This window comes from Sprattus sprattus (genome assembly GCF_963457725.1).
Source record: "Sprattus sprattus genome assembly, chromosome: 20".
In the NCBI taxonomy this organism is placed as follows: domain Eukaryota; kingdom Metazoa; phylum Chordata; class Actinopteri; order Clupeiformes; family Clupeidae; genus Sprattus; species Sprattus sprattus.
In genome coordinates this window covers 8324955-8346952 of record NC_137918.1, presented here as the reverse complement: position 1 = coordinate 8346952, position 21998 = coordinate 8324955, and the positions used below count along the sequence as shown (strand labels likewise).

General features: G+C 42.8%; 1 protein-coding gene and 1 long non-coding RNA gene across 4 annotated transcripts; one reads left to right on the top strand and one right to left on the bottom strand.

Moving 5' to 3' along the window:
* The first annotated feature begins 39 nt into the window (after positions 1-39).
* On the top strand, positions 40-12202 carry ctps1a (CTP synthase 1a). Of its 2 annotated transcripts, none has more exons than XM_080859494.1 (19): positions 40-106; positions 1131-1307; positions 1796-1966; positions 2305-2405; positions 2780-2896; positions 3284-3367; positions 3628-3708; positions 4052-4203; positions 4721-4853; positions 5517-5605; positions 6164-6258; positions 8795-8857; positions 9053-9096; positions 9191-9287; positions 9391-9446; positions 9947-10043; positions 10305-10449; positions 10893-10995; positions 11292-12202. In XM_080859494.1, coding segments are annotated over exons 1-18 (1788 nt in total). In that variant the 5' UTR covers positions 40-105; the 3' UTR covers positions 10978-10995; positions 11292-12202. The 2 variants fall into 2 exon arrangements, with proteins under 2 accessions (XP_080715620.1, XP_080715621.1); XM_080859495.1 differs by lacking the exon at positions 40-106 and adding an exon at positions 128-190.
* Positions 12203-12587: 385 nt separating this feature from the next.
* LOC308381911 lies at positions 12588-18815 on the bottom strand. Of its 2 annotated transcripts, XR_013969037.1 has the most exons (10): positions 18718-18815; positions 18280-18336; positions 18033-18078; positions 17747-17860; positions 17357-17419; positions 17041-17119; positions 16351-16394; positions 15030-16090; positions 12883-12945; positions 12588-12682 (listed from the first exon to the last, which is right to left on the bottom strand). It is a non-coding gene; the product is annotated as an uncharacterized lncRNA (long non-coding RNA). The 2 variants fall into 2 exon arrangements; XR_013969038.1 differs by lacking the exons at positions 12588-12682; positions 12883-12945 and having other exon boundaries at positions 13987-16090.
* Between the last annotated feature and the right edge of the window lie 3183 nt (positions 18816-21998).

Here is a 21998-nt window from a genome sequence, read left to right as displayed (position 1 = left end):
ATTTCCCAAAGTTGTGCTCCAGCCTTCAGTGGAGAGAGTGGCCAGCACGTGTAGTGAGGACAAGAGTCTTTGACACGTGAATTTCGATTCTTTGCATCATTTTATAGTGAGTAAAGTAGTATACAAGACGACATCACAAATTGCAGCACGTCAAATTATCTACATTACAGTATATTTGCCGGCTTTACTGGTAAGTCCGCCAAAATAAACGAATTATATTTTATATGACTGAGACAAGCAACGTTTGGTTCTTTTCTCTCTTAGCTAGCAGTTGCCATTACTTGCTTTATTGAAGTGATGAAGCAGTGTTTCGGCTTATTTGTAATTTGCCCACCCTAATTCATTGTGATCATCCTCAGTATTGTTAACGGTACTGTATTGATGCTAGCTAGCCCTGGGTATGCTAACCTAGCAGTTTCGCGTTAGCTTACTATGGAACTCTGATGGTATCTTGCTAACCTCTCTAAGAAAAGGAGATAACGTTAATCGTGCTCAGTTAGATTGATCATAGGTTCTTTCTTTCTTTCTTTGTCGTACTAGGCATAATTGATGTATTGATTAACTAGAATTCGGCAACGTTATAGTTTGCTTCAAGCTAACTTGTCACAGTGAGTCCCCATGTGTAACATGTGAATTTCCCATGTGTAACGCTTTTGTTACCTCGCCTTGAACGGCGTTGTAATTAATAGTGGGGTAACACTGTAACAGAAGGTAGGTTACGAATCAGTTTGTTACTATATGAAAGTTCTGGTTATGCTGACAAGTGATTTTGTTTTACATTGCGTAATAGTTAGCGGGTTGCTGTAAATGCACGAAACAAAGGCCATGAGCACTTGGGTGAATCTAATGAGTCTTTCAGAGGAATGTGGACCGGCTACAGACGATAGCGGCACTGAATGTGAGGTACACAGCTGGAATTTGGCCACAGTCTGACCATGGTACAGATAGTTCTCCGCGAAAAACATCTTTGACGATAGGAATTTTTTCAGCAAGGGGTTTAGATTGCAGGAGACTTCTGTGTTTACAGCAACATAGTCACAGTGACAACACTTAAACATAATACCCTTAACCCCAGCCAGTTTCAGGTTACATAACTTTTAATACTGTTCCCTTTCTGGCAATACTTTCAGTGAGCGCCACCATGAAGTACATCCTGGTTACTGGTGGTGTCATCTCTGGCATCGGGAAGGGCATCATTGCTAGCAGTGTGGGCACCATTCTCAAGTCGTGTGGATTACATGTGACTGCCATCAAGATCGACCCCTACATCAACATTGACGCAGGCACCTTCTCCCCATATGAACATGGTATGCTCCAATCGCTGACATGACACATGATGGTGACACTGTGTTACCAGCGCAACGGATGAGGGGGAGTCTGAAAGTGTTTGCAGAATTAGAGGGTGGTTGATGTAGTAAAGATTAGATTGTTGCAGATGGCATCGATTGTCAATTAATATTTCATGTTCTACTGTATGTTCTACTGTACATAATGTTGCCATCTGCTGAGCTGCAATAATAACCTTGAACTGGTTAGAGTGTCCAATAGCCAGTTGCATCCTCTTACCAATATTAGTTGAAATGCAAGTCTGTCATCCCTATGGCCATGTCCTCCTTTTCAAGCACTTTTCTGAAAGCCCTATTATACTTATAGGTCCTGAGTTCTGACTGCTGACCAGTCTGTCCATAAACACACATGCTTTGTCTGCTGTGTTAAGAACTCTAATTATAAGTGTAATGTCATTTTTAGGACATGAATCAGTGTCTTAACCATGGTGTTTATCTGCTTGCTTCAGGTGAAGTGTTTGTGCTGGACGATGGCGGAGAGGTCGATCTGGACCTGGGGAACTACGAGCGCTTCTTGGACATCCGGCTCACGCGAGACAACAACCTGACAACGGGGAAAATCTACCAGTCGGTCATCAATAAAGAGCGCAGAGGAGACTACCTGGGCAAGACGGTGCAGGGTATGTTTACTCTTAAACTGTGTGCAAGACAGTATGGGTGGAACATTGAAGTAGTGATATTATTAAGATCCTGTGCAGACTAAATGACTTTAACCACTGACCATGTGAACGCCATTTACGTGACCTGATCGGATTAGTTTGAAGTGAAGTCTCTTTATATTAGTGGTGTTTTACCTTGGTAAATGGTATAAAGTGCAATCTTTGTAGATGACTGTAAGATATAGAGTTATTATGAACTGACTTTAATTATCTGCAGACTTCTGTGGATCACTCTAACTCTGACTTAAAAAAAAAAAGACAAAGCTGATGGTATTGATCTCCATGTCTCTATGTTCCAGTGGTGCCACACATCACAGATGCCATTCAGGAGTGGGTGATGCGGCAGGCCCGGGTGCCCGTGGACGATGATGAGGTGGAGCCCCAAGTGTGTGTGATTGAGGTGAGGAGGCCATTCTCTGTGTGTGTGTGTGTGTGTGTGTGTGTGTGTGTGTGTGTGTGCGCACGCACGCACGCACGCTGAGTTACACTAGATGTAAAGCTTTTAACATTGCTACTCTAAGTATGAAAAGAATTTCCAAAATGTAGGCAGTCATTCATTCATGTTGTGCATGTTTCTGTGTGCTTGCCCCAACTTACCCAACAGTAAAGCACACGTGCGAGTCGCTTTGGATGAAAGTGTCTGTCGATTTGAGTTATTGCTTTGTTAATGCTTATGTACTGTAAGCTGAACTACTGTTGCTGAAGCTACGTGACTTCTGAGCTGTATCATTAGCTTGTGTATGCTAATGTGTGCTGTCTTTATTGTGTGTGCAGCTAGGTGGGACTGTGGGAGACATTGAGAGCATGCCTTTCATTGAGGCCTTCAGGCAGTTTCAGTTTAAGGTGAAGAGAGAGAACTTCTGCAACATCCACGTCAGCCTCATACCGCAGGTAAGCGCTACAATAGGATGCAAAGTCTTGATACACACACACACACACTTACTCAGGTGACCGGGGTGAAGGCCATTTCAATTAGTGGTAATACTGATATTGGTGCGGACCCATGGATCTGATCAATTCAATTCAGTTCAATTTAATTTGTATAGCACCAAAACAATACAATTGTCTCAAGGCGCGTCACAGAGCCTAGAGCCTGAACCCCCCTGGTGCATAAAGGCAAAACACACACTCACACACACTCCTTTTTTTATCCTTTATACAATCAGTCATTTTCTCTGTCTCTGTCCTCCTCAGACAAATGCGTACACACACACACATTCTTTCACCCTGATGAAACTGATCTACACACACACTGTGTCTTCTGTCTTCTCCCAACAGCCCAGTGCAACAGGAGAACAGAAGACGAAGCCGACACAGAACAGTGTGAGAGAGTTAAGAGGTCTCGGACTGTCCCCAGATCTGGTGAGCGTCAACTTATATTCAAGGATTTCTCTGTGTGTGTAACATGTATGTTATTTAGAGAGGTACACAATTAATGGGTTTTGGGCCTTGATGTCTTTTGTGTGGTCATGAGTTTTGCCCCTGAGCAGTTTAGGAATCAGTTCAAAGTGCCCTTTGTTAGAAAAAAGGCAGAAATTTAAACAGGTAATATGCTTACAGTATAAAATGAAGGAATTGAAACTATGAAATGAAAATATGTCTGAATTGAATTGCCTCATCAGATCATGTGTCGGTGTGCCACCCCTTTGGAGAACTCGGTCAAAGAGAAGATCTCCATGTTTTGTCATGTGGAACCTGAACAGGTAGGTGTTTGAGAAGGATTGCTCTCTAAAGCGCTTTGGACAATGTGAACTGTTAATGGCGTCCATTCTGTTAATAGCATTGAACTGAACTCAGTAGGATCAGTCGGAATGCTTCTGGCAGTGAGGACTGAAACGAGAATAAGCGAACAGACTGTTCTTTCAGAATTACATCATCGTTGTGGGTGGGTCGAATGTTTTGGCGATAAAACACTGCACTCTTCACCTTCTTGAAAGGAATCCCTTGAGATGTTTTGATGCTGTGTGTGTGTGTGTGTGTGTGTGTGTGTGTGTGTGTGTGTGAACCTCTCCTGACTCCCCTCTCCTCCTCTGTCCTCCTCCTCAGGTGATCTGTGTGCACGACGTCTCCTCCATCTACAGGGTGCCCATTCTGCTGGAGGAACAGGGCGTGGTGGCCTACTTCTGCCGCCGGCTGGACTTGCCCATTGAGTTGCGGCCCAGGAGGATGCTGGCCAAGTGGAAGGAGATGTCTGACAGGTGGGTGCAGTGAAACCCCGCACCATACCTACTGTGGCCTGGCCATGCCATTGCCTTTCCTGGTGCTTCCAGAGTGCATCTGGTCGTAGTTTCTCACTGAGGTTATTGAGGAGGGATTCTGAGTAGAGGGCAGAGTTTTATACCCCCAATCAGCGAATTTTGGATGAATTAGTAATGCTCTCTAACTTGAATCCAATGGAAAGTTTCCAGACCACTGCATATGTAGCGTGTGTGTGTTGGTTGGCAGTGCTCTTTCTAAGGACCCGTGGTGAGAGGTGTTTGGACGTCTGTGTAGCTCATCAGTTCTCAATGTAACGGAACTCGACCTCTCTCCTCATTTGAATTAGCCTGTTCAAACGTGTCAGTTGTCTTTCGTTTGCAGTGTTACATATTTGTAGCCAGATAAATAACTGCATCAGAAAAACAAAACTTCAGTTTTATGTCCAGTTTTTTTTTTTTATTGTGTCTAGTTCCATCTCTTCTCTGATCTTCTTTCTCACTGGCTCTGCCCGCACAGGTCTGACAGACTCCTTGAGCACTGCTCCATCGCCCTGGTGGGGAAATACGTCAAGCTATCAGATTCCTACGCCTCCGTCATCAAAGCCCTGGAACACTCAGCCCTCGCCATCAGCCACAAACTAGATATCAAGGTGAGAAGCGCAGTCATGCTAATGACCTGACTAGCTCTACCGATGAGATAGCAGTCATGCTAATCTCTACTCTTGAGATAAGTATATGAGTAGACATCAAGCTGAGACATCAATGTTTCACTCACAGACTCTTCTGTTGCAGCTGTGCTAATGTTATGATACGGAAGGAAAAAGAGATTTGATGGGTTGTATTTACTGTGTGTGTGTGTGTACGTACGGTGTGTGAGGTTTGTTGTTCCTGTTGTTGGTATCTCTGGTATGTGTATGCTATATTGTAACGGCCACCGGACATCACATGCTCGAAAGCTCTCGCTGGAAATAGCCCAGCATTCTCACCTTCTGGCGTTCTCGCTCCCTCTCCCGTTACCCCAGCCCACAGTCGTTCCCTCTGTTAATCAAAATCATCTAATGTTTTACTGCCACAGTTGACTTAAATGCTGACATGTATCTGCCTGAAATAAATCAGGGTGTCTGAGATGACTGGTAATAATGCTGCTATGACAATAATAATAATAGTAATCCTAGTTGAAATGCAAAGCAGTAATCCTGCTTGGAATACAAGCAGGCACATTATAGTAATACAACACCAACTGCTTGACAGTCAGTAAATGCATTTAGTAACCTCTCCCGCTCTCTCTCTCTGTCTCTCTCTCTCTCTCTCAGTATATTGACTCTGCAGATCTGGAGCCTTGTACCCTGCAGGATGAGCCAGTGAAGTACCACGAGGCCTGGCAGAAGCTGTGCAGCGCAGAGTGAGTGTGTGGGCAGAGCTATGTGTGTGGTCAGAGCTTTGTGTGTGTACACTGTGTGTGTGTGAGAGGACCCAGTGGAATCAGCAGTGTGAATCTCATGAATGACCATCTGGAAGGCGTTCTGTTTGCTTGTCGTGATGTGGGGATTTTATACTGAAGGACTTGTAACAGACTGTGCTGTGAAATCTACCCACAATCTTGGCATAGCTTTCAGACAGTATCTCAGCTAATCTCAGTTTTTCGCTGCCGTTTGAGGTATGGGAGCTCTCAACTGGGAAGAGCATGGATTTTTAGCAGTACAGTCCGTTAATTATAAGGCTTCTCAAGCCTGTAAAATCACATGTCCATTATGCAAACCCTGGCTGAGGCACAACTACTGTAGCAAGACTGTACAGAATACATTTGAATCGACAGGGGTAAAAGCAACAGCAGTGTTGTGGGAGTGTGAAGGTGTCATGACTACAGACAGAGATGGAGACTGGTGGTGATGGGTGACATCGCCATGACAACAGACAGAGATGGGAGACTGGTGGTGACGGGTGTGTCTTCTGTTTGCAGTGGCATCCTGGTACCCGGAGGGTTCGGCGTTCGTGGAACTGAAGGGAAAATCCAAGCCATCAACTGGGCGAGGAAACAGAAGAAGCCATTCCTAGGTATGAAAATTACTTAACTGTTCGAGAAGAGCTAGCTGACAACATGTATTACACACGAGCAAGCCATTAACATTCCAAACAAATGAAATAAACACAAACGCATAAAAAAGCTGTCCAATTAGTGCAAACACACAAAAAAAATATTTTGAGAACTGCCTTCCAACATGGAGCACCTTAACTGCCGCTATTACTTGCACAATGCACAGCTACCTCACTTCAGGCTTGGCCAGAAGTCAGCTCACAAATGAAAGTACCACCCCAGGGCTCTACGCTAAGGTTGCACATGTGCTCCTAAATGAAAAAATGTAGGAGCACACAAAGAAATTTAGGAGCACAGCAGGTTTTTTTTACGCGGAAGCAAAGCATGTCATACTCATTTGCGACCTATAGTTCCAAACATTGTATTTTCCAACTTTTAACCCCATTCATGTTCAGTTATTCCAAAGCAATTTAGCTGGTAAATTGATCAAATTATTCAGTATCTAACGTAAGCAACACTTTTACTGTATAGCTAGAGAGCACGTGTATCACATTGGTTTATAGTCTGTCAAATTAGTTCTAGTTATTGGTGTTCGTTGGCATACAAAGTTAGTCTTCTCTTATAAGCCTAGTTAGTACATCTGATTAGAGCTAGCAACAATTAATTGCAGATGATGGGGTCCCCTATCTCCGTGTTCATTTTGGCATATATTTTAGATTCAGTCTTAAGACAAAAATGCATAATAGTTTTAGTCACATTTAGTCATAGTTATCCTTCTTAGTTTCAGTCTAGTTTTCGAAAACTCATTACAATTTTGTCTAGTTTTAGGCACATTTAAAATTCCATATTATAGCCACATTAAACTCCTTCCCTTCTCAGGCCAAGGGACCTCCTGTGTTGTGTCTACTGCATAGTAGTCTAGCTTGCAGTACCAAATTGTGGATGCAATTAGTCTCCAAGATACAGATCTCATGCCTACAGCTGAATTCCAATTAAATCAATGTAAATAATAATTTAAGGCAATACTTGATTAACAGAATTATCATTCAAATATATGAGAATACATGTTCTCCTCATGTTTAATATTTATATTATATAATATTGTTGGCTAATCTCATGGTCTACTAGGCGAATGTTTAGCCTAAATGCACGTATCGTATAGCCTACTGTTGTTTATCTGTAACGTTTTAGTTGGCTAGGTTACTTTTTCCAGAAGGGATCATAAAGCAGTAGTAGACTTACGTAACTTTTATATTAAATTCAAAGAGATGGTGTATGCTGATTGCTGAAGAACATTCGGGAGAAAAAGCAGCAAAGAAGTTTGACATTGACCCGAGAGGAATGCGATAGGCTACGACTAGCAGGTGGAGGTAGAAAGAAAACTAGGCTGGATATCAAACCAGCTCGTTGAATAAATGTTTTCAGTCCGCGATAAGCATAATAGTGTCTAGAAAAATGATTTAATTCAAGGCTTTGGAAATCTTTTCCTCCGTGACTGACAGTGGAGACCATAACTCCGATGTTTATTTTTTACGTTGACACCCCGACCTAAAGCGTTACGCGATGTGCAGGAAGTGTTGAACGCATATGCAATGAATTCCATAGCCTACTGCAATTATGCCCATTATTTAAATAATTCAATTCTATAACAGAAGATAAGTAAGAAATAAAGTCCTGCCCCAAATAAAGGCCGGTGCGCTGTGCAGCCTAAGTAAATACAAGCCCCAGCCACTATTTGAGGATTTACGGTACTCTCTTTTTATATGGCTCTGGCCCATTGGTTGCGAATCGTCGTTCTCATTTGCAGGAAGTTCAGCGCGTCATCTTGATATGTTCACATCAGTCGCAACCCTGTCACTTGTTTCCATGTGAAATCAATGGAATGCTTCACTTTTTGGCACTGTATTGACAACTGTCTGTCACTCGCACACTGTGCTCGTAAATAATTTTTCAAGTTCGCACGTACCTATTTTTAGGCGCATATGCGAGTGAAATACTCGCACTGTAGAGCCCTGCACCCCTCGTTTGTTAAGACTTTGCTGAAAAGAAAACGGCACTCTAGACATGCACAGTCACATTGTGATTGACAGGTGTGTGCGTGTGTGTGTGCGATACCACATAATCAGGCCAACCAGTCTACCAGGTTCTCGCTGTGCCAAGGACTTTCAAGGCTTTCATCTTAGCCCAACATGTTCTCCCCCATTACTGCCTAATTGTACCCACAACCTCCAGCCCCATAAACATAATAACTATAAAATATCTGTATTTTATCCTGTGTAAATGTTATCATTTTGTCTTCATAAATGGGTCTAAGTAGCATATGCCTGTCATCAGCAGTAAGCTAGTAATAACTGGAGCAGATCCCGCCATGATCAGCAGATTGCTGTGTTTGTGTTTTATAGCGGGGATTAATAACTCCGTTAGCTGTCCTCAGGGGATAGTCCAGGCTCCAGAATGGCGGCACACATTATGCTGATGGCTGTGTTATAAAGTGGTTGCTGAGTTAATGCCTATGTGTTCGCTGCAGTGTACACTAATTTACTCTGTGTTGTACAGGTGTGTGTTTGGGTATGCAGCTGGCTGTGTGTGAGTTTGCCAGGAACACGCTTGGTTGGAAAGGTAAGGCTGGTTTTGTTATTTGCAATCAATGAGAGTGCCTAGATTTATTTTGTAAAATTGTCGTCATTATTGTGGAAAATGTCCAATAGTTATATTGATAACTCAGACTTAGAGGACCTTTTTTAAGTGCTGTCATTGTTTTTAAACTGAAAACTACATCAAAGGGTTAACAGGCGTTTCGTTCTGTTTTTATAGACGCTAACTCCACGGAATTTGACCCAGATTCCAAACACCCAGTAGTAAGTTAACCCGTGCACCAACTGCATCTGCATCCTGCATCTGCTATTGCATCTGCTTTGTACATATCTGACATCTGATTGGTTCTGCCCACAGGTGATTGACATGCCAGAACACAATCCAGGGCAGATGGGCGGGACCATGAGGCTTGGAAAGAGACGCACCATTTTCAAGACCAAGTCCTCCATATTGAGTAAGCCTCCGTACAATTAAATGAAATCAATTTAATCACTTATTTTTCACAGTTAACTTTGCAAGGATATTTGTGGCATCACACTGTGTCTATGTTCTCTCAGGAAGACTGTATGGCGACGTTGACTTTGTTGATGAAAGGCACAGACACCGGTTTGAAGTAAGTTTTTCCAAGATTCATTGTCTACACATTACACTACACAAGACACATTTCCTCATGTTGCAGTCCTGTTATGTCCTATACCAGCCACGGAACAGGCACACAGAGACACATATCTCAGACACATAAACCCTGTTATGTCCTATACCAGCCACGGAACAGGCACTTGCATCTTTTATAGTTGCATATTATAGTTGCATTACTGGTGGTAATCTCTGTTACGCAACTTACTTTGAAATGTATCAGATCACATTTAAAACGGAGCCAATGCCACTCTTGCCTGAAACAGCTGAAGTGTAAACTGAGTTCAAAATCGGGTTTTCCTGTTTGTGTTATGTATACCTGACTTGAATTATTCAGAGAATACTGAAATGGCCTACAATGATTTATCTTTACTTCCTTTTGAGCGTGGCATCCAGCAGAGCTGTGTTTGTAGTGGTATATTGAGTTTGAGGTGTCTGTCTTCTCTGACGTATTTGATTGGTTCCTGTCGTGTACAGGTGAACCCAGATCTGAGGCATCACTTTGAGGAGAAAGGCTTTCACTTTGTGGGACAGGATGTGGAGGGAGAGAGGATGGAGATCATTGAACTAGATGGTCAGTAGTGGCCTATGTCTCTTTTGGTACAGGTTCTGGTGTCATAAAGAAAAATGTGTCTTAATCTACCTTGCAAAAAAGGTTGTGTACAGATTGTTTTGCTGTGTTCTTGTACATTCTATGTACAATACATTTTTCGATAGTTTGTATTGTGTAAACATTTGTTGATATTTTTACTGTCAAGAAATATACTCTTGACCTTTACAAATAAGGACTAGGCTCACGCTGCTCTCTCTCCCCTGCCCCTCTTCGTGACCCCAGATCACCCATATTTCGTTGGGGTTCAGTATCACCCAGAGTTCACCTCCAGGCCCATCAAGCCCTCGCCTCCCTACTTTGGGCTCCTGCTTGCCGCCGCAGGGAAACTACACAACTACCTCCAGAGAGGCTGCCGCCTTTCACCAAGGTAACCATCTCCCAGAATGCATTCTGCTCTGCCTGCCTCCGTGTATTGTTTTTTTAGTTTTTTTTTAATTCTCCAAGTGTTACTGCGTAGGTTTGCATGGTCAAGCACATATGTCTGCAATGTCTTACAAATATGTCTTACAAACTCTGTTAAGACTTTAGATGTGTGGATATGCTTGTTATGTGATTGTGAAAAAACAATCAGAATTCAGAAAGGTAGTTGGAAATGTGTGCTTCCATGTTTGCTGTAAAAACATAACCTTTGTGGAGCTTGCCTGTGATGCCAGTTAAGTTTTTAATTACACACACAGTGTTACACCCACACACACAGTGATAACCCCTGCACTTGTAATATTGTCTCCTACATATATATATATATATATATATATATTGTATAAACCCTTCTAAAGTATATTAGTAATTTGATGTCCGTCTTCCTCACAGAGACACCTACAGTGACCGCAGTGGCAGCAGCTCCCCAGACTCAGAGATAGCTGAACTCAAAATGCCCAGCACTCCTCAGGACTGACCAACCAGTGGAGATCAAGTAAGTCTTTATTATAATTATAAATGTACTTTTATTATGCTGTTTCTGCAAGATGTGTCCATAAATTAGTACTTCATTGTCTAATACTTTTTTTTTATTTACCAATGTATGTTATGATCTCACTAGAGTGAAACACTAAAGCATACATCTAATTCCTCATCCTACTTACGAAGTAGGTGATTTTACACCAGTATGCATACTACCTGTACTGTGCAAATATGTATTAGTGAAGACATTTGTATGTAAGCTTCCTTAACCTGGCCGTTGTGTAATTTTCTGCTATTTCTATCTTCTAGTTGTGTGGAGATTTTTACAGCGACCAGGATGCATTGACGGACAGGGATGGACATCATGGGGGAATGTGGACCTCAGATTTTAAATGCCTTCTTTTTCTTTACTTTTTTAGTTTTTATATTTGTATAGAAACGTGATTTTTCTTTTTTCTTCAATGACTCCTTACCCGTAGGAAACTCCAGAATTATCACCTCTGCTGTTAAACACTAGCCGGTGTTTTTCAGACAAAAACTTTTTCAGACATTTTGTTAAATTGTATGGCTTATGGTGCATTTCCTGAATCTGTTTGCCTTGATTGGATTTGTGAAGTCTGTTTTCTTACTTTATGTGTGAACTGAGATTAACAAAAAGTGTCATATCTGAATGAATGTGAAGGTATTAAGTTATTTATTTGGGCTATCGGCAGGATTTCTGGCGCAGTCAGAGGATACCTTCAGGGATAGGTTTTGGGGGGTTAGTCACACTCAACAGTTTTGTGTCGTCAAAGTTTTCCTCAGTTGTTGTTGACTCTGGAAACATCTGGCTTCCCTGCTTATAACCTTAAGTGTATGTATGTTACAGAAGTGGAATCCTAAGGGTAGACAAGAGGTGGTCTGAGTCTCCCTTCATGCTTTCAGATCTGTTCAAGTTTACAGCTCCGTATCGATAGTCTGTCTACATCACAGACGGCGCCTTACCCGTCATGGGTGCTGGTGCATGTAGGGTGAATAGATCGTCTCATCAGATAATTTGAGATCCAGGATCACTAGGACCAATAAACTAGATGCAGTTTCTGCCAAATCTCCCATTTGAAGAGTTGAACCCAATCCTGTACTTTCTAATTCATGAACAGATGCATTTATCAGCAACAGTATTAGTTTGATCATGATGGGATGTGGTGGCATTCCTCCATTGACAGTACATTAGGATACAAGCCCAGGACCGATCCAGACAAGCTCAGGACTGATCCAGACAAGCCCATCAGCCTTGTCCATGAAATGATTGACTAGTTTAGCGTGTAATCCATGAGTGGCATTTGGTTGTATGGAAATAGAATAAACTCCAAGGTGTTGAACTTCCCGACTGGTGTTGTCTTTTCCTTTCAATTTTACATGAGTCACTGTTCAGTCACCCATTATGGATAGTTCAAAAGGGTTTTCTGTATTCCCTGCAAGTACTTTTGGCATAACAAAACTGACCTGTACACCCCTTTATTGGATAGAGCACATAATCAAGTTTAAGGCATCAAAACAGACTCAACAGTTTATAAGGGTTAATGCAAAAGTGCATCCCTGTCAAGTTAAGAGTCAAGACAACCATTTAGAGTCCAAGTATATTTATTTTAGTTGGGGTGTGGCTTCAGTAACTTCTTGAAATGAACCCACAGCCTCTGAAATCACCAAAGGTCCCATACCTGAGGAGAGATGGACATAGATCAGAACACATTCCAAAACCCACACACACACTTAATTGTCATATTTAATTAAATTAAACACATCTGATCTCAGTCCCATATCCGTAAGCTTCATCCAACAGTCCACAAAGTAAGTTAGTTTTCGATCATTGATCAGTGCTGTTAGTTCACAACATTATCAGTACGACGTCAACACGTACCTTGAGGCCTGCTATACTGCACATTCCAGGACAGCCAGAGGAACATCCTATGCACCGACCATCCTGGAAACAAAAATATAATACCAACCATGACTGTCCGTATTACAAAGGAAAATGACCTAAAATGAACACTGACTGGAAAGTTTAAACTGAGAGGGTGATGGAAAGTAGAGTGGCTGTCGCAGGCATGGGGATGGTTCACAGCCGAGGAGACCGACGTGCTCGTCAGGGCCGTAAAGACGGGAGATAGATATATATGGGGATGCGAGAAACCCTCCAAAAGTTGGCAAAGTCAGGCAAGCATGGGAAGATATTGCCGTGATTAGCGTTTCTGCTACGGGGCACCCGAAAACGGCTACACAATGCCGAAAACGCTATAATGACGTCCGGAGACGTGAGGAATCCAAGCTGGCAGGTAACACACGTTCTCGTGGCCTCACGGGAGGTGGCTATGCCTCGACCCAGGACATCGCCACATCTACCCTCACACCTGAGACCGTGCAGGGATTTGGGGGCATGGAAATTGGCACCCAACCCAGTGCACCAGCTGACCAAACCCAAGGTACATAAATAAAGTCCACATACACAGAGATGAGTTTACAAGATTTATAATAATACTAGCATGAAATAAATTCAACAAAGCCATACAATAAATCAAATGTCACGCAGCTTCACAGGAAGAAGACCCTGGCCTCGGTACCAGTGCGCAAGAGCCGCTCAGTGCGCATGGGCCAGCTGGGGAGGGAGCCGCACCACCTCCAAAGGGCAGAGGAGCCAGGCGCGCAGCATCGCCAGCCCGGATGACCACCCGTTCCTGCAGCTCCAGCAAGCTGGCTTCAACATGCTGGAGCGGGAGCTGTCCGGGATGAGGCGGAGCACTGGTGCCCATCTCGACCGAGTGGCGATGTTGCTGCGGCCACTGGAACGCATCGCCTCCAGCTTGGAGAGAATAGCTGCAGTGATGGAGCATGGGCCTCTATATACACCACCACCACCACCACCACCACCACCACCACCACCTCCTGTTGTGCCCATGCACCCCCCCCCCCCTCCCCCCACTCCATCTCCGTCCACCTACTCCACCAGGAGTACAAGGAGGTTGGCCACTCCCGGGCCCTCAGGTCTCGATTCCCGCCGTAGATCCCTGCGGAAGAGGAGGGAAAAAATTATTTCCGTGGCAAGGCAGATCCACCTCCCGTGAGGCCACCAGAACGTGTGTTACCAGAAACAATCACGGCAATATTTTCCCATGCTTGTTTGGAGAAATGTTTCTACTTTTCTCGTATTTTTTCAGTTACTAGCATTCGTCTTTTGGTGGCAACATATTTGAAATAAGTCACAAAAACACACTTTCCAATGTTTTGGGTTCACCCTCAGTGTGGACACATGTCCAATTTCCGATTTCAGTCCGATTTAAATTGGAGATTGGACACATGTGTCTCCCCAAAACTAGATACATTGTGTCCGACTTGAGTCCGACTGGAATCCGATGTAAACCCCTGGATACACGATTCGATTCCGCTGGGAATTGGACTGGGCACGCATGTGTCTCGAATCTAGATTCAAATTGGACAACAACAACTTTTGCACGTGCTTGAGATCGTGCCCAGACATATACATGCATCATATATGTCTATGATATGATAATCGCTGCTAGACGCTCAGTTCTTGCGCTCCCTCTCATTCACGTTGAAATACTGAAACCGAAAGTGAAACTTAGAAACTGCAACGCAACTGTTTGGGACAGAACGCGCTAATTCAGTGAACAAATATTTTCATATTACTTTTCCACCAGTTGTTAGTCATGTAATCCATTCATATCGATGTGAATCAATACTAATACAACTTTAACTGTGGTGTGTTTGTTTCATTTCACAACGTATTTACTGTATAATCAACAGTAGCAGATGTAAACATTCCGCATTTGATTTGAACTGACGCAGCCAAGATCTAGATGTGTCACTGCCATGTGCTTTGAGATAGAGCAGTTAACCCCCCATGGGGACCCCATGGAGAGAATTGGATGGGATCGGAGTGCTGCCATCATGTGCCCGCACTGCCTAACTGAATCACTAGGTTATGTATGCATGGTAACAATATTGCAATTTGCTCAAGCAATACTCTGGAGATGGCAATGGTTTGCTTACCTCATTATAGAGGAAGTAGCGCTTCTGTCAGGTGAGCTCTCCTCTCTCGTGCTGCTGCTGGGGCATTTGGGTTTAATGGCATCGGCACATGCAGTTCAACCTCACGTCTTCTAAAGTCCTCTAATCTATCCTCATTTATGTCATTGACACATCCATGATTCATGGCAATGTTGTGTAAAACACAACATGCCACAAAGAATGCTGCGACTTTTTGAGGACTGTACTGTAAAGTACCACCTGACCTGTCCAAACACCTGAAGCGCATTTTTAGAATCCCAAATGTTCGCTCTATTATACTGCGCGTGTGTGTGTGTTTTCTGTTAAAATGAGTTTCGCGCACTGTTGCAGGGTTGATAAAAGGAGTCATTAGCCAGGTTTTTAATGGATAGCCGTTGTCCCCCAACAGCCACCCATCCAATGGAGGATTCCCCTCGAAAAGGGCAGGAATTGACGAGTTTGCCAAAATGAATGAGTCGTGGCTTGAGCCAGGATAGTTGGCAAAAACGTGACAGACACGTGAAGTGGCATCGCAAATGGCTTGGATGTTTATAGAATGTGTTCCCTTGCGGTTAACATAAATCAGTGCGTTTACTGGGGGGGCACGTATGTGTATATGGGTGCAGTCTATAGCGCCAAGGACGCCAGGGAACCCATACTTCTCCCAGAATGCCTGCTTAGCCCTCTCCTGGCTGTCGGGTGTTACGGGAAATTTTATGAATTCCCCAGCATGTCGGACTAGACCTGACGTAACTGCATGTATAGCCAAACTTATTGCAGACTGTGATATGCCTCCAATAGAGCTGAGGGGGTGCTGGAACGACCCAGACGCATAAAAATGCAGTGCCGCTGTTACTTGGACCGCAACGGGGAGGGCATAGGGACAGTGTGCGTCTGTCCCCAGCTCATCTGCCAGGAGATGGCAGACATCAGTCACAGCCCGACGGGTCAGGCGTAGCTTTCGCCTGCATTCATCCTCACTCAAAGAAAGATAGGTCTGCCTGGACCGGTAGACCCTCTCCCTCCGGCGTCCGATCCTCTGCCCCAAGACGTATTCCATTTCACTGCGCAATGGACAAAAATTACGATTAAATTACTCGCTTCATTAAGTGTGCCAAGGAAATGGTAACAGAGTCTTCAGCAAATATTCATCCTATGGACACAAGCAACTTTTAGCAATAGCACTTAAGCAAATGTAAAACCACTGTTGGCATTTCTGGCTCAGATATAAATGACTCATTATCGGGTTTAAAAAACCCTCAGTGAGGGCAAGTTTGTCATCAATGCCAGACTAATTGAAGCCCTTGATACGGTCCTGCATTACCTTAAGACTGGATAGCTGGTCAACCATCAGGGGACATCACAGATCTAAACAACAAACACATATTAATATCACAATCTACAAAAAATTAATACCACACTAAACAGCAAATATATCACATTTGAATAACCTGTGGTAAATGTACGTTTCCTTAATGTTGCTGATACAGCGGGTATCATTGGCGCCCGTATGAGTGCGACTGCCAGCATGATCAGGGCCTAGTAAAAAACTGCACACAGCTAAACTTAGCTGCTAATTGTCTCGCACAGGAGCATATATATGGTTTGCACCATCTCGTGAACCTTTTAACATATGAAAACCACATAAATTGCACAAACAGGATTAGGCCCAAGTGTAATCCAATACAATGGCTCTACAGAGTCAAGACAAAATTGTCCTTTTCCACAAATGTTGCTGATCAGCTACAAAAGCTAAACAGCGACCGTCGGTAAAAGATTTCACTTTAGGCTCCAGATTGACCGACTCAGCCACATGTAGACTAAATCGACTTCGATAGGGCCATCAACAACGTTTCATTCGTGTTAGCTTACTTCTAAGGCTAAAGGTAAAATTATGCTACGGTTAAACTGGTGTCGAGTTCGTTTTACATGAATTTGCTCCCACAAGTCAACACTAGCATTTGACCACTTTGAGTCAAAGTTAAGATGAACGTTTTTTATCCAAAGCACTTGCCTGCAAATGACCCAAGACGACTCAATCGTAACTTCTTGAAATGAACCCACAGCCTCTGAAATCACCAAAGGTCCCATACCTGAGGAGAGATGGACATAGATAAACACATTCCAAAACCCACACACTTAATTGTCATATTTAATTAAATTAAACACATCTGATCTCAGTCCCATATCCGTAAGCTTCATCCAACAGTCCACAAAGTAAGTTAGTTTTCGATCATTGATCAGTGCTTAGTTCACAACATTTCATCAGTACGACAGAAGCCGTGTCACATGTCCAAATGTGAGATTATACGACAAATGTTGACACGTACCTTGAGGCCTTCAATACTGCACATTCCAGGACAGCCAGAGGAACAATCTATGCACCAACCATCCTGGAACCAAAATATAATGCAAACCATGACTGTCTGTATTACAAAAGAAAATTACCTAAAATGAAAACTGAGGGGAAAGCTCAAACTAAGAGAGTGATGTTGGAAAGTAGAGTGGCTGTCGCATGGGGAAGCCATGACAGTCAAAGTCTCCAACACCTGGCACGTAGTTGGAGAATCTGGCCCATGAACAAGAGCACCGACCCTTAGGAATCGTGCCAACTCGAGAACTAACACTAGATGCAAAGTACTGGTGCGGTCATGCTGCCTTTATCTTAGAGTTACTTTATTGCCATATTCAACCACACAAAGAGTAAACCCCTTACTAACCTTGTTTTCAAAACGTGCTCAAATTTGGCGAGTGGCGGACACCCTCGTGGCAAGTCACTCGCCTCATTAAGTGTGCCAAGGAAATGGTAACGGAGTCTTCAGTAAATATTCATCCTATGGACACACAAGCAACTTTTAGCAATAGCACTAAGCAAATTTAAAATCACTGTTGGCATATCTGGCTCAGAAATGAATGACTCATTATCGGGTTTAAAAAACCCTCAGTGAGGGCAAGTGTGTCATCAATGCCAAACGTATTGAAGCCCTAGATGTTGTCCTGCATTACCTTAAGACTGGATAGCTCGTCATCCATCAGAGGACCTCCCACAGGTCTAAACAACAAACACATATTAATACCACAATCTACAGCAAATTAATACCACAATAAACAGCAAATATGTCACATTTGAATAACCTGTAGTACATTTACTTTTCCTTAATGTTGCTGATACAGCGGGTATTATTGGCGCCCGTATAAGTGCGACTGCCAGCATGATCAGGGCCTAGTAAAAACTGCACACAGCTAAACTTACCTGCTAATTGTGGACCTCCCACAGGAGCATATCCATGGTATGCACCATCTCGTGAACCTTTTAACATATGAAAACCACATAAATTACACAAACAGGATTAGGCCCAAGTGTAATCCAATACAATGGCTCTACCGAGTCAAGACAAAATTGTCCTTTTCCACAAATGTTGCTGATCAGCTACAAAAGCTAAACAGCGACCGTCGGTAAAAGATTTCACTTTAGGCTCCAGATTGACCGACTCAGCCACGTGTACAGACTAAATCGACTTCGATAGGGCCATAGACAACGTTTCATTCGTGTTAGCTTACTTCTAAGGCTAAGATTATGCTACCGTTAAACTGGTGTCGAGTCAGTTTAACGTGAATATGCTCCCACAAGTCAACACTAGCACGTTGAGTCATCAAGTTAAGATGAACGCTTTTAAACCAAAGCACTTGCCTGCAAATGCCACGACTCAAACGCCACTGCACGGACAATGGCTGTGCAAAACTGAGGTTCGCACGTACAACCGCGGCGTGCGAACAGCTGGTAGCTCACGAAAACAAGTTTCAAACCACGCGCGATCTTTCCGTCTGTGAGTCTCTCAGCCTGACGGAAACCAAAGTAAAAATCTACTTTTATAACCGCAGGACCAAGTGGAAAAAGCAAAATCCTGGCGGCTGGAGCGGACAGCACAAATCCAACCGGTGTTATTATTGAATGTGTTTATTGTAGCCTAATTAATTTAATTGTATGAATGTACTCGTGGTGAAAATCTTTATGAGCTACTATACTGTGTGGTGTGCACGTTTTATGGGCCTCACTAATACAAATATTAATAATAACAATAATCTTCGTGTCATATTTTCCTACCTCATATGACATTTTATTTATAGTCATTTGATGTTTGATGGGAGACCGGTAAGTAAAGTAAACAGTAATAGTAGTACAAATAGAAAACGTCCCCTTTATTTGTTATTACGCTCTGATCCCAAAAGCCAAACATTTTAGAACATAACTTGGTTTTGAGAAGTCAAATCAATCAGTTCGAAGTCACTGCGAGCTAATTTGAAAGTTACTAGAGGAAATATATTAGCTTTTCTGTTTTGTTTAAAGGGAAGTAAAATGAACACTTCATGTCGAGTGTCAAAAGGCTTTCAGTCAATATCCATTCATACGGATTTCAGCAGGTTAAACCTTATCAAACGTTCTGAGCTGCTAGGATAGCAACAATCACCATCACAGAACGTAATTTTATGAGCAAAACTCTGTACGGCACGCTGTGACGTCACACATACGTGACGTTCCTCGATTATGACGTTACAAGTATAAAAACAAATGTGCCCATGAACGCGCTCAAAAAGCATATAGAGACTAGACAGAGAGCCACGTTTGTTTAGGTCTGTATAAAAATTACAACTCAGCAGACAATAGTACTCCCATGAGTGATAGGGAAGATTTACACTCTACCCAGAGTGTCCTTCTCACCATGACTTCTGAGACTGGGAAATCAGCATTGAAGACACCCCTGAAAATGCCCTCGGACGAGGCGAATCTTGGGGAACTGAAGGTCACTTGCGGGTTGGCTGGAGCCCACCCCTTGCCTGAACCTTCTCGGCAGGTCAGCCCTGAGGGGCTGAGAGATGTTCCTGTTCCTAACAGCCTACCCAAGGCCCGGGTGTATGATCAGGTAGCACCATCAGTATTGTATGATTTGCTTACACCTTGCCTTATAACTGTTCATTCAACATTCATTTGTGTTCAAATACTGTTTACTGAGCTTGTTTTGTTCCTTAATAACCTCAGTTGGATAAAAGTCTTATGGGTGAGACTAAAGCAAATGACCCCATCTATCCTGCAAAACCTGAAGAAGCCTCTACGGGGTATGTGGATTCACATACTAATGAATTATATTTGAATGATATGTTTCAGTAATGTTGGGACAACTACCTGTTAGGTACATTCAGAAGCCCTGTTGTTTATTATTGGCAGGTCCCATGACACCTGGTGGGCTTGTTACTCTGACAGATATGGAGCTTTCTTTGAACAGACGAACAGTGTCAACCGTTATGAGGTAACGTGCACATGTGACACACATACATATTTCATTTGCAGTGATTATTGGAACACATTTTGTCACAGTGAACCTAACCAGATATTAAAAAAACATTATAAAATATGTATTTGATCATCATATCTGATATTGTAAAAAACAGAGTAACTTTAAATCTAAACTTAGCTGTGCTATATTGCCTGCGTATGTTCAAACAACAAATTATGTACATTGTCTGTCAAACAGGCACAGGCATTTTTAAAGACCATTTTCTCTGCACCGCAGACTCTGTATCCTGTAGTGCATATTTCCATCTAATGATGTTCATCTATCTATAAATCCAGAAATCTCTGTGTGTCTGTCTGTCTGTGACAGGCGTATCTCCCTGACGTTAGTTACGTTAGTTATGAGATTTCGCATGTAGCTTACGTATGTCATGAACCTGTGCATCCTTGATTTTGAAGATTTCTGAATCCATAGTTCGCGACATATTTGTATTTTATCGTTTGCCGTAGGCACTGTGGGTAGTGAGGAACTATGGGTAGTGTAGTAATTCAGAGAAAGAGGGGCGGACCCGCGCAACGTGAATGATGTCATAGTCATAGAACAGTCGTCGTCAGATGTTACCCCCTACGGGCACTGCACTAGTTATTATGAGTAACTGAACATTGTCAGATTAAAAAGATTTTGTTATTTTGTTGTTGATTTAATATTTGTATTGCCCTTTAGCGTGATTACCTGGACTCTAACTCTGATGAAGAAGAACACGAGATGCATGGACATCTGGTAAGTTCTGACACCTTGTACTGAGATGCTCAGATCACATGATCAATATTTAAAAAATAACACTTTTCAGAACATGTACCCAGAAACATGTATATTCCCAGTGTGGTAACTAGAAACAAATATTTATAATATCTATTGTGTAATAATTCAGCAGGCTCTGATGTCGGATGTCCAGAATGGAAATGTGTCATTCCCAGGGCCACTTGTGATGTAAGTTCTTGAGAACAATGGTCAACACACCACCAGTACATTCATGCTTTAGCCTGATTGTAAGATATTAAATCACATTAATATACTTGATGATTAACACATTGCAGAGGTGAGACTGACAGCAAAGAGGTGTACCGCTACATTCTGACCAAATTGCAGCGGTGCATCAAAGATGACTCTGTCAAAGATAAAGCAGGAACTGAGATTGTGTGGCGTATGCTAGCTCTGCTGTGGAGCAACAATGGCGTAAGTGTGACTCTCCAAGTGTAACGGGTAGATTGAGCATGTTGTGTTTGTTTGTACACAATAAAACACACACGCTCAACCAGCATGTGGGAATGGGGATAAAGTAAGAGGAATGAATGATAAGGAATTATGAAATTTCAAGTTTCCATGCAGGTTCATCACTGTGTCTCTATGTAATTAAACCATGCTTGTGACAGATCCCAAGTTCTTCACATATTTGACAACAGAACACTCTATTTTCCAGATTGTGTCTGGTAAGGACCTGGCCATTGTACTGTTGCGACAAACTCTGGATGGGACTAAAGCTCCAGATAGCTGTGGGGCAAACATGGTAGAGTTGCTCATATTGGGCAAGAAAAAGGCAAGATTCTCCTGTGTTACTCCATAAATGCTTTTCTAGAAACACTGAGCAGATATAAAATATGAAAACAAAAGTCTGACCTAA

Excerpts from the sequence above, each read along its gene's own strand:
- ctps1a (XM_080859494.1), top strand. Across the intron at positions 3,709-4,051 it reads GTCATGTGGAACCTGAACAG|GTGATCTGTGTGCACGACGT; the intron begins GTAGGTGTTTGA and ends CCTCCTCCTCAG. Across the intron at positions 6,259-8,794 it reads ACAGAAGAAGCCATTCCTAG|GTGTGTGTTTGGGTATGCAG; the intron begins GTATGAAAATTA and ends TGTGTTGTACAG.